The sequence below is a fragment of the Arachis ipaensis genome, chromosome B02, assembly GCF_000816755.2.
Source record: "Arachis ipaensis cultivar K30076 chromosome B02, Araip1.1, whole genome shotgun sequence".
Taxonomy (NCBI): domain Eukaryota; kingdom Viridiplantae; phylum Streptophyta; class Magnoliopsida; order Fabales; family Fabaceae; genus Arachis; species Arachis ipaensis.
In genome coordinates, this window is record NC_029786.2 from 60,751,744 (window position 1) to 60,764,616 (window position 12,873).

Here is a 12,873-nt window from a genome sequence, read left to right on the forward strand (position 1 = left end):
AAGTGGAGGACTTGTCAGCCACCTTGTAGAGTTCTTGAGGTATAATCTCATGAACTTCCACCTCTTCTCCAATCATGATACTATGGATCACGATGGCCTGGTCTATAGTAACTTCAGACCGGTTACTAGTAGGAATGATTGAGCGTTGAATGAACTCTAGCCATCCCCTAGCCACTGGTTTAAGGTCATGCCTTCTTAATTGAACCGGCTTGCCTCTTGAGTCAATTTTCTATTGAGCTCCTTCCTCACATATGTCTATGAAGACTTGGTCCAACCTTTGATCAAAGTTGACCCTTCTTGTGTAGGGGCGTGCGTTCTCTTCCATCATTGGCAAGTTGAACGCCAGCCTTACATTTTCCGGACTGAAATCTAAGTATTTCCCCCAAACCATGGTGAGCCAATGCTTTGGATTCAGGTTCACACTTTGATCATAGTTTCTAGTGATCCATGCGTTTGCATAGAACTCTTGAACCATTAGGATCCTGACTTGTTGAATGGGGTTGGTGAGAACTTCCCAACCTCTCCTTTGGATCTCAAGTCGGATCTCCGGATACTCATTCTTTTTGAGCTTGAAAGGAACCTTAGGAATCACTTTCTTCTTGGCCACAACTTCATAGAAGTGGTCTTGATAGACCTTTGAGATGAATCTCTCCATCTCCCATGACTCAGAGGTGGAAGCAATTGCCTTCCCTTTCCTCTTTCTAGAGGTTTCTCTGGCCTTAGGTGCCATTAATGGTTATGAAAAAACAAAAAGCTATGCTTTTACCACACCAAACATAAAATGTTTGCTCGTCCCCGAGCAAAAGAAGAAAGAGAAGAAAGAGAAGAAGAAGAGAAATGGAGGAGAGGGAGAGAGAGGTGTTTTCGGCCAAGGGGTGAAGATAGGGTTGTGTTGTGTCAAAATGAAGAAGGAATGAAGGGTTTATAGGAGTGGGGGGAGGGTTAAGTTTCGGCCATTAGGGTTGGGTTTGGGAGGGAAAATATTTTGAATTTTGAAGGTAGGTGGGGTTTTTGGGGAAGAGAGGATGGATGTGAGTGGTGAAGAGGTGATGGGGAAGAGTGATTGAGTTGATTGGTGAAGGATATTTGGGGAAGAGAGTTATGAAAAGGTGGAAAGGGAAAAGAAGGAGTGGTGGGGATCCTGTGGGGTCCACAGATCATGTGAGAATCCTGTGGGGTCCACAGATCCTGAGATGTCAAGGATTTTTCATCCCTGCACCCTTTAGACGTGTAAAATGCCCTATACATGCAATCCTGGCGTTTAACGCCAGACTGCTGCCTGTTTCTGGCGTTAAACGCCATTTCCATGCTCTGTTCTGGCGTTTAACGCCAGGTAGATGCTTGTTTCTGGCGTTAAACGCCAGACAGATGCTTGTTTCTGGCATTTAACACCAGCATGCCTCTCCTCCAGGGTGTGCTATTTTCAATGCTATTTTTTATTCTGTTTTTGATTTTTCAGTAGTTTTTGTGACTCCACATGATCATCAACCTAATAAAACACGAAATAACAAAAAAGAAAATAAAATAGATATGATTAAATAACATTGGTTGCCTCCCAACAAGCACTTTTTTAATGTCAATAGCTTGACAGTAAGCTCTCATGGAGCCTCACAGATAATTAGAGCAAGGTTGGAACCTCCCAACACCAAACTTAGAGTTTGAATGTAAGGGTTCAACACCAAACTTAGAGTTTGACTGTGGGGGCTTTGGTTGACTCTGCAGTGAGAGAAGCTTTTCATGCTTCCTCTCCATGGTTACAGAAGGAGATCCTTGAGTTTTAAACACAAGGTTGTCCTCATTCGGTTGAAGGATCAATTCTCCTCTGTCCACATCAATCACAGCTCTTGCTGTGGCTAGGAAGGGTCTTCCAAGGATAATGGATTCATCCTTATCCTTCCCATTGTCTAGGATTATGAAATCAGCAAGGATGTAAAGGCCTTTAACCTTTACTAGCACGTCCTCTACTTGTCCATAAGCCTGTTTTCTTGAGTTGTCTGCCATCTCTAATGAGATTATGGCAGCTTGCACCTCAAAGATTCCCAGTTTCTCCATTACAGAGAGTGGCATGAGGTTTATCCCTGACCCAAGGTCACATAGAGCCTTCTCAAAGGTCATGGTGCCTATGGTACAAGGTATTAAGAACTTTCAAGGATCCTGTTTCTTCTGAGGCAATGTCAGTTGATCCAAATCACTCAGTTCATTGATGAGCAAGGGAGGTTCATCTTCCCAAGTCTCATTACCAAATAATTTGGTATTTAGCTTCATGATTGCACCAAGGTACTTGGCAACTTGCTCTTCAGTGACATAGTCATTCTCTTCAGAAGAAGAATACTCATCAGAGCTCATGAATGGCATAAGGAGGTTCAATGTACTTGGCAACTTGCTCTTCAGTGACATATTCATTCTCTTCAGAAGAAGAATACTCATCAGAGCTCATGAATGGCATAAGGAGGTTCAATGGAATCTCTATGGTCTCTAGATGAGCTTCAGATTCCTTTGGAGCTCTCCCTCCCTTGTAGGTTCGGCCATGATGGTTAAATCAATGGCCTTGCACTCTCTTTTTGGATTCTCTTCTGTATTGCTTGGGAGAGTACTAGGAGGAGTTTCAGTGACTCTTTTACTCAGCTGGCCCACTTGTGCCTCCAAATTTCTAATAGAGGATCTTGTTTCGTTCATGAAACTTAAAGTGGCCTTAGATAGATCAGAGACTATATTTGCTAAGCTAGATGGATTTTGCTCAGAATTCTCTGTCTGTTGCTGAGTGGATGATGGAAAAGGCTTGCTATTGCTAAACCTGTTTCTTCCACCATTATTAAAGCTTTGTTGAGGCTTTTGTTGATCCTTCCATGAGAAATTTGGGTGATTTCTCTATGAGAGGTTATAGGTGTTTCCATAAGGTTCACCCATGTATTTCACCTCTGCTATTGCAGGGTTCTCAGGATCATAAGCTTCTTCTTCAGAAGGTGCCTCTTGAGTACTGTTGGATGCAGCTTGCATTCCATTCAGACTCTGAGAAATCATATTGACTTGCTGAGTCAATATTTTGTTCTGAGCCAATATGGCATTCAGAGCATCAATTTCAAGAACTCCCTTCCTCATAGGCGTCCCATTACTCACAGGATTCCTTTCAGAAGTGTACATGAACTAGTTATTTGCAACCATGTCAATGAGTTCTTGAGCTTCTACAAGCGTTTTCTTTAGGTGAACGGATCCACCTGTAGAATGGTCCAATGACATTTTTGATAATTCAGACAGACCATCATAGAATATATCCAGGATGGTCCATTCTGAAAGCATGTCAGAAGGACACTTTTTGGTCAGTTCCTTGTATCTCTCCCAAGCTTCATAGAGGGATTCACCTTCCTTTTGTCTGAAGGTTTGAACATCCACTCTAAGATTACTAAGCTTTTGAGGAGGAAAGAACTTGGCTAAGAAAGCCATGACCAGCTTATCCCAAGAGTTCAGGCTATCTTTAGGTTGAGAGTCCAACTATACTCTAGCTCTGTCTCTTACAGCAAACGGGAAAAGCATAAGCCTGTAGACCTCGGGATCAACCCCATTGGTCTTAACAGTATCACAGATCTGCAAGAATTCAGTTAAGAACTGAAAAGGATCTTCTGATGGAAGTCCATGGAACTTGCAGTTCTGTTGCATCAGAGAAATTAATTGAGGTTTAAGCTCAAAGTTGTTTGCTCCAATGGCAGGAATTGAGATGCTTCTTCCATGTAAATTGGAATTTGGTGCTGTAAAGTCACCAAGCATCTTCCTTGCATTGTTATTATTTTCGGCCATGTCTCCTTTTTTTTCGAAAATTTCTGTCAGATTTTCTCCAAAGAGTTGGGCTTTAGCTTCCCTTAGCTTCCTCTTCAGAGTCCTTTCAGGTTCAGGATCAGCTTCAACAAGAATGTTCTTATCCTTGTTCCTGCTCATATGAAAAAGAAGAAAACAGAAAATATGGAATCCTCTATGTCACAGTATAGAGATCCCTTTATGTGAGTAGAAGAGAAGAATAAAAGAAGGGGAAGAGAAAAACTTGAACACAGAGAGGAAGATGGTGTTCGAATTTTGGGTGAAAGAGAAGTGTTAGTAGATGAATAATTAAATAGAAAGATATGAGAGATGAGAATTTTCGAAAATAATTGAAAAGAAAAGAAAAATATTTTTGTTTTTAATTTAAATTTAAAATAAAATTCGAAAATTAGAAAAGGAATAAAATTAAATTAAAAAGGAATTTTGAAAAAGAGGAAGGTGATTTTCGAAAATTAGAGATAATTAGTTAGGTAGTTTTGAAAAATATATGATTGAAACAAAAAGATAGGATTGATTGAAAAAAAAGATTTGAAAATCAATTTAAAATGATAAAAGGTTAGAAAAGATTTTGAAATTGATTTTGAAAAAGATATGATTGAAAGATATGATTGAAAAATTTAATTTGAAAAAGATTTGAAAAAAAAATTAAACAGATTTGATTTTTGAAATTAAAGTTGATTACTTGACTAACAAGAAACTAGAAAGATATGATTCTAGAGTTTAAAGATTGAACCTTTCTTAATAGGCAAGTAACAACTTGAAAAATTTTTGAATCAATCACATTAATTGTTAGTAAAGATTTTGAAATTATGAAACAAAATAAGAAAAAGATTTTTGAGAATCAAATTGAAATTTTCAAAAATATAAAAGAAAAAGTGAAAAAGATTTGATTTTTGAAAAAAATTTGAAAGAGATAGAATTTTTAAATTGAAAATTTGATTTGACTCATAAGAAACAACTAAATTTTAAAAAGTTTTGAAAAAGTCAACTCAAATTTTCGAAAATTTATGAGTGAAAAAGGGAAAGATATTTTTTTATTTTTGAATTTTTAATGATGAAAGAGAAAAAAGGAAAAGATATCTTTTTGATGTTTTTCTCTCTTTTTTTTTATTAAACAGCAAGAATGAAACAAAACATGAAGAATTAAGATCAAAACCAAAAATGCATGCAAAAACACTATGAATGTCAAGATGAACACCAAGAACACTTTGAATGTCAAGATGAACACCAAGAACTTATTTTTGAAAAAAATTCAAGAAAAGAAAACATGCAAGACACCAAACTTAAATTTTTATTCTTTAGACATTAATAATTCAAGAATGCATATGAAAAACAAGGAAAGACACAAAACAACAAAATATGAAGATCAAACAAGAAGACTGGCCAAGAACAACTTGAAGATCATGAAGAATGCAATGCATGAAATTTTTGAAAATAATTTTTTGTAGAAAATTAAAAATATGCAATTGACACTAAACTTAAAACTCGACTCTAGACTCAAACAAGAAACACAAAAAATATTTTTGATTTTTATGATTTTATAAAATTTTTTTTTCGAAAATTATTGTGGGAAAAACGAAAAAGAAATTATATTTTTTTATATTATTTTCGAAAATAAGAAATAGAAAAGCTTAAAAATAAAATAAAATTACCTAATCTGAGCAACAATATGAACCGTCAGTTGTCCAAACTCGAACAATCCCCGGCAACGGCGCCAAAAACTTGGTGCACGAAATCGTGATTGTTCATTCGTTGGTAACGGCGCTAAAAACTTAATACGCACGTTCATAATTTTAGTTCTCTTCACAATTTCGATACAACTATTCCAGCAAGTGCACTGGGTCGTCCAAGTAATAAACCTTACGTGAGTAAGGGTCGATCCCACGGAGATTGTCGGCTTGAAGCAAGCTATGGTCACCTTGAAAATCTCAGTCAGGCGGATTCAAATAGTTATGGTGAATTGATAATTAAAAGATAAATAAAACATAAACTAGGATAGAGATACTTATGTAATTCATTGGTGAGAATTTCAGATAAGCGTATAGAGATGCCTTTCGTTCCTCTGAACCTCTGCTTTCCTGCTGTCTTCATCCAATCATTCCTACTCCTTTCCATGGCAAGCTTTATGTAGGGCATCACCGTTGTCAATGGCTACGTCCCATCCTCTCTGTGAAAATGGTCCAATGCGCTGTCACTGCATGGCTAATCATCTCTCGGTTCTCGATCATACTGGAATAGGATTTACTATCCTTTTGCGTCTGTCACTACGCCCAGCATTCGCGAGTTTGAAGCTCGTCACAGCCATCCCTTCCCAGATCCTACTCGGAATACCACAGACAAGGTTTAGACTTTCCGGATCTCAAGAATGGCCGTCCATGGGTTCTAACTTATACCACGAAGATTCTAATATCTCAGACTCGGTCCTCTATATTAGATATCTAAGAGATACTCATTCTAGCTTGTTTGCATGTAGAACGGAAGTGTTTGTCAGGCACGCGTTCATAGGTAAGAATGATGATGAGCGTCACATAATCATCACATTCATCATGTTCTTGGGTGCGAATGGATATCTTAGAGAAGGAATAAGCTTGAATTGAATAGAAAAACAGTAGTACTTTGTATTAATTCATGAGGAACAACAGAGCTCCACACCTTAATCTATGGAGTGTAGAAACTCTACCGTGAAAAATACATAAGTGATAAGGTCCAGGCATGGCCGAGAGGCTAGCCCCCAAAACGTGATCAAAGGATCAAAAGATAATCCAAAAGATGTTCCAAAGATGTAAATACAATAGTAAAAAGTCCTATTTATACTAAACTAGTTACTAGGGTTTGCAGAAATGAGTAAATGATGCAGAAATCCACTTCTGGGGCCCACTTGGTGTGTGCTTAGGCTGAGCATTGAGCTTTACACGTGTAGAGGCTTCTCTTGGAGTTGAACGCCAGTTTGTAACCTGTTTTTGGCGTTTAACTTCACTTTGCAACCTGTTTCTGGCGTTTTACTCCAGAATGCAGCATGGAACTGGCGTTGAACGCCAGTTTGCATCATCTAAACTCGGGCAAAGTATGGACTATTATATATTACTGGAAATTTCTGGATATCTACTTTCCAACGCAATTGAGAGCACGCCATTTGGAGTTCTGAAGCTCCAGAAAATCTACTTTGAGTGCAGGGAGGTCAAAATCCAACAGCATTTGCAGTCCTTCTTCAACCTCAATCTGATTTTTGCTCAAGTCCCTCAATTTCAGCAAAAAAATACCTGAAATCACAGAAAAACACAGAAACTCATAGTAAAGTCCAGAAATGTGATTTTTAATTAAAAACTAATAAAAATATACTAAAAACTAACTAAATCATACTAAAAACTATGTAAAAATAATGCCAAAAAGCGTATAAATTATCCGCTCATCAGTCCCCTACTGGCGCCAAACGCCAGTTGGGCGTTTAGCACCTAGGGAGGGTGCTACCAGCATTTTCTGTTTTTGCTCCAAACTCTACCGAATTGCTTTGAATTTCACCTAAAATCATAAAAATACTAAAACAACTAAAAGTAGCGTCCAAAAGGGATTTTTGCACTAAAATCAAGTAAAACTAAATAAAATCTAACTAAAAATAATTGGAAAATGATAGGAAAAATGGTATAAGATACTCACGCATCACGCCACTCTATTTTTCAGCCCCTAATTCATTAATTAACTAATCCAATCATTCATTGAAGTCACATTCTATTTTCAGATTGCAAACACCTATGCTCACTTCTAAACTTCCTCAACCTGACCCAATTAAGGCTTACGCTTATCCTATGACTGAATTACAATTTAGGATCTTAGAGTATCTCTATATTTAAATCAACATCTCATTAAAGTCCTCATTCTTAATAATCACACTACCTAGAACCTCAACAATAGATCATAAAAATTTCCACTTATTATAAATAAAATTAAATTCCACTCAATGCCAAATTTAAGTCTAATACATGCCCTACCTACCTCAACACTTAACAAATCGTCATTTACCCAATGTAACATCAATCACGTTAAGAGGGGTTTGGGGCTTTGAGAGACAACCATGACGAATGACTCCACATACGACAACGAGGGACAGTGGGCTGGTGACTGATGAGCAGAAGAAAGGGGATGATGACAGATGATGCTTCGATGACCATGAGGAAGAAGCTGGTGACTTGTGAATGACGAGAGGGGTTGGAGCATGACTAGAGGTGGCGTGTGCATGACGGGGAGGAGGGTGTGTGGCTGGGAGAAAGGGAATGGGGATTTTGGCACCAAGGGATATCTTCATTCATTTCTCCTAAGAGAAGTACGACGAGTGAGGGAATGGCCAACTTAGGGGGAATTGGGGAATTTGGGGGAGGAAATACGTCGTTTGGGAAGGGTTTCAAAAAAAATTTGAAAACTATACTCTATGATTGATAAACCCCGATTTCGTGATTTATCTTGTGCTTATTTTAGGATATTTTACCACCTTTTCCCACATTTATTCAATGAAATAGCATGGTTTTGTAATTCTCCCTTGAATTTTGCTTAAGTGTAAAAACATGCTTTTTAGACCTTAAATTGGTGATTTTGATTCACTTTAATTCCATTCGATGCCTTGATGTGTTTGTTGAGTGATTTCAGATCTATAAGGCAAGTATTGGATGGAAGAAATGAGGAGAAAAGCATACAAATGGGAGAATGCATGAAGAAACAAAGATTGGGAATGCACCAATGGGCGCGCACGCGTACAAGGCGCGCACGCACAGAAGTGGTTTTACATAGAGGCGTACACGCGCACATGCCGCGTCCGCACGGATGAAGAAATAGCCAAATCGACGCGCACGCGCACATGGCACGTACGTGCCGATACTCTCACATGGCCCACTTAAAGGCAAAACGCTAGGGGCGATTTCTGAGCTGCCCAGGCCCAAATCCAACTTGTTTCTGAGTGTATTTCATGCAGAATTGAAGTCCAAGCAAAGGGAGAGCAATTAGTTTAGTAAACATGAGCCTTTAGTTAGTTTTCTAGAGAGAGAATCTCCCTCTTCTCTCTAGAATTAGGTTAGGATTAGGTTAGATTATCTTAGATCTATGTTTAATTACTTGATCTCATCTTTTTTCTTTTATTATTTCTCATCTCTACATCTTTATTCTCTTATTTGTGATGTTAATTTCTCCTTTTGCTCTCTTTTGTGATGATGAACTCATGTTGGAATTGGTTTACATTTAATGCAATTTGATGTTGATGTTTCCTTCTATTGATGAATTGAGTTGTGAATTTATTTTTCTTGCAATTAGTATTTGGTAGATTTTATTATTCTTGCAATTTATGATGTTTATTTCTATTGCACTCTATGTGTTTGATGAAATGCTCTCCTTAGTTTTTGAGTAGTTTTGTCAACTCTTGGTCTAAGCTAAGGGAATTGGGTAAATTTGAGTTATTGGGTATAATGGATTTGGTGATTTGAGAACTCTTGGTGATCAATTTGATACCCATTGACGCTAACCCACTACTAAGCTAATTAGTAGGTAGGTTGGGACTTAAGGGTTGATGTGATCAAACCTATTTGACGTACTTCAAGCTTAGGAGTAGATGTTACGTACTTAAAGCTTTTGGGAAGTAGACTTAATGGGTTGGCCTCTCACGATTATCAATATTTTGTTTGTTGACAAGGATGGTGATCTCAATTACCCAAGTCTTAGCCAAGAGTTCTTTATCTTGTTTTTTTTACTTACTTGCTTAATCTACTTTTCTTGCCCTCTTATGAACCCAAAAACCCCCTTACCCCTTTATAGCCAATAATTGAGTACTTCATTGTATCCTAGGGAGACGATCCGGAGTCCAAATACTTCGGTAAATTCTTATTAGGGGTTCGTTATTCGTGACACAAAACCCATATTTTAATTTGATTGGGAGGATTGTTTGTTGGTTTGGAGCTATGCTCACAACGAATTGATTCCCTTCTTTAGGAAGAAAATCTAGACCGACAACGATTCTTGCTATCAATGATCACCCTCCAAAATCGTGCCAAAAGTACTCTATGGTCACCTTTTTTCGAAAATTGTGACCATCGACCTCTTTAGGTCACCACCTAAAACAGTGACCATAGATACTTTTAGGTCACTCTCTAAAACCGTGACCATAGACCCTTTTAGAATAACCTTTCGTAAAACTGTGACCATAGACTTTTTAGGTCATACCTCAAAACCGTGATCATAGATGTCTTTTGGAGAGTGACAATTTTAGGTCACTCCCAAAACCGTGACCATTTTAGGTCACCTGCAACATGGTGATCACAGACCTCTTTAGGTCACCCCCCAAAATCGTAACTATATACTCTTTTAGGTCATCTTTTTTTGAATAACTGTGACCATAGACCATTTAAGGTCATCCCCCAAAACCATGACCATAGACTCCTTTAGGTCACCCCAAAAAATCGCAACCATAGACCCCTTTAAGTCACCCTTTTTTAAAAAACCGTGACCATAGACCTTTTTTGGAAATTCCAAAAATTCGTGACTATAGACTCTTTTAGGTCACCCTTGTAAACCGTGACTATAGATCCTTTTAGGCCACCCTTTTTTTAAAAACCGTAACTATAATTTTTTTGTTACGGTTTTTTTACCATAACAAAAAAAACTGTGGCCATAGACCCAAAATGTTGTAGTGTTAATGGGTAACCATTCTCTTTATCTTAGGAGTTTGTTAAAATCTATCTTTTAGTGAAGGTACAGATAGTAGAAAATATTTGGGGAGACAGTTACTTGTTTGGACAAGTAGGGCTGGATTCTTTTTATCGTGTCCGACCTCTTTTAAAGAGATCGGGTAAACAGCAGAGACCATCTCTTTTAGTTGGGTCTTTTATCCTTATTGAACCTGACTTTATATTTTGAGTCAGAGTATAAACAGATAATAACTACTTTTTATTAAAGACACTGTTAAAAAATAAAATTGGAGACCAAACTCATATTTTATAATAATTATTCTTTTTCCCTCTGTTATCAAAATTGGTTAATCCACAAAAGTAGATTTACCTGTCATTGTTCTCTATTAAAACACCCTACTTAAATCCAACTACAGTTGGAAGTAACCAGGAAAGTCCATATTTATAGTGGACAATGGTCCCCATTAGAACAAATAGTCAACTTGACATTTGACATCAACCAAAAAGACAAGAGAGGCGTAACATAAACACCAATACTCGATAGAAAGAAAACGATGCTTCGTCTCTCCATCTTGGAATCTATATCGAAGCATCCCCAAATTACTTTCCTCACTTCAGTCTTTCCCATATTTATACGCCTCTCACTCCCACTTTCCACTCAACAAAACAAAACAACCAATTCAATTCCCCTTTTCTTAGACTCCTCCTTTCGGCAATCATTCAAATTATTAAACCCTTCTTAGTTCTATGCAATCCTTCAAATTATTAAACCCTTCTTAGTTCTATGCAATCCTTTAATTCTGCCCTTGGACTTAATTAGAACTTAGAGAAGTATGCAAGCCTTTGACTCCAATATGAGCATCAGTGATCATTTGCAACCCCAACGAACTAATAATATAAAACCAAACTATGTTTCAAGCCACCCCAACAATATTCAAATCCCTCAAACTCAAGCCTCTTTCTCTATGCCTCCAACATCCTCAAACTTAAGCAACCGCAAGCCCTTCTTGAAGAAAATCTCAATCCCTTCAACAAGACCAGCCCTCACAATGACCTTCACACAACAAAATGAAAGAACAACCGCTAATTGCAGCAACCAAAGTTTCTCGGAAAATTGTTACCCGAACGAGGATAAGCATTATAGAGGCGTTAGGAGACGACCATGGGGGAAGTTCGCCGCAGAGATTCGCGACCCAAATCGGAAAGGATCCAGGGTGTGGCTCGGAACATTTGACACAGCCATAGAAGCTGCAAGAGCATACGATAGAGCTGCTTTCAAGATGAGAGGAAGCAAAGCTATACTGAACTTCCCTCTTGAAGTTGGAGAATACTCTGAAGAATGTTCAGTTTCTTGCTCAATAATGAAGGTTGGTGAGAAGAGGAGAAGAGAAAATGATGAAGAGGGTAGTGAAAATGTTGTGGAGAGTAACAATAAGAAGCAAGTGAAGAAAGAGGAGTGCTTTACGGCATGTCCTTTGACACCATCGTGTTGGAAAGGGTTTTGGGACACCGAAGTTATGGGAACAATCTTTAGCGTTCCTCCTTTGTCACCTTTATCTCCACTCATGGTTGTTTGAGTATTGAGACTTTGGTTTCCTTTCTTACTTGTTAGAACTTAGAAAATGAAGAGTAATCCAAAGATAGTTGGTTAACAAAATATGCTATTTAAATATCTTCATTTGATATTCACTGGGGTGTATAATTTACAGTAATAAAAGCTTCATAAATAACGTTTGCACCATTTTGTATAGGAAAGTTTTATTTTTGTCCTCAATGTTGGGGTAAGACTTATTTGTGTTTCTAACATTTAAATCGTCCTATTTGTATTCTTAACATTTGTAAAAGTGATTCAATATTATCATGTCGTCAATTGTACTAACAGATCAGATTGTATTTTTCAACTATTTTCACTTGAACGTATTCATTCTCAATTAGATCTCATTTGAATGTGTTCGATTTTAATATTGTACTCACTATTTGTGTTAAAGTTCAATTTTATCCCTAAAAAAGTGAATTATAGGTAAATATTGCACGGATTAGTTTCAATTTTTGATAAACTATTATCCGAAGTGGATTATCGGTTTTGTCCCAGACATTTGTAGTCTAATTTTAAGATGAGATTTTTAGAAATCTAACTAAAGCTCATGATGTGTAATTGATGGCAGGATAACATTAAATCACTTTTACAAACGTTAGGGATATAAATAGAACAATTTAAATGTTAGAAACACAAAAAGGATTTACCCCAAATGTTAGAGACAAAAACGATAATTTACTCACAAAATTTTTGTTATCTTTTCTTATTTCTTATCTATTTTTATTAATATCAAAATTGAAAGGATATATAAAGAGTAATATTAAAAAAATAATAATACAAAGTTAAATTATTCAATTTTTTGAC

At 37.2% G+C, this 12,873-nt stretch overlaps 1 protein-coding gene and 1 long non-coding RNA gene across 3 annotated transcripts in view; both read left to right on the plus strand.

Moving 5' to 3' along the window:
• Positions 1–12,873, plus strand: part of LOC110268857 — a 23,920-nt gene that overhangs the window by 10,593 nt on the left and 454 nt on the right. The window contains exon 3 of the long non-coding RNA XR_002357514.1: positions 853–858. This is a non-coding gene — a long non-coding RNA (uncharacterized LOC110268857). The remainder of the gene's footprint in view (positions 1–852; positions 859–12,873) is intronic.
• On the plus strand, positions 10,998–12,351 carry LOC107625337 (ethylene-responsive transcription factor ERF105). 2 transcript variants are annotated; one of them, XM_021115855.1, is made up of 2 exons: positions 10,998–11,190; positions 11,228–12,351. In XM_021115855.1, exon 2 carries the CDS (start codon positions 11,306–11,308, stop codon positions 12,047–12,049), a length of 744 nt encoding a protein of 247 aa, XP_020971514.1. In that variant the 5' UTR covers positions 10,998–11,190; positions 11,228–11,305; the 3' UTR covers positions 12,050–12,351. The 2 variants fall into 2 exon arrangements, with proteins under 2 accessions (XP_020971514.1, XP_020971513.1); XM_021115854.1 differs by having other exon boundaries at positions 11,007–11,184; positions 11,222–12,351.

Coding starts and splice junctions, on each gene's coding strand:
- LOC107625337 (XM_021115855.1), top strand. CDS start 11,306: ATGCAAGCCTTTGACTCCAATATGAGCATCAGTGATCATTTGCAACCC.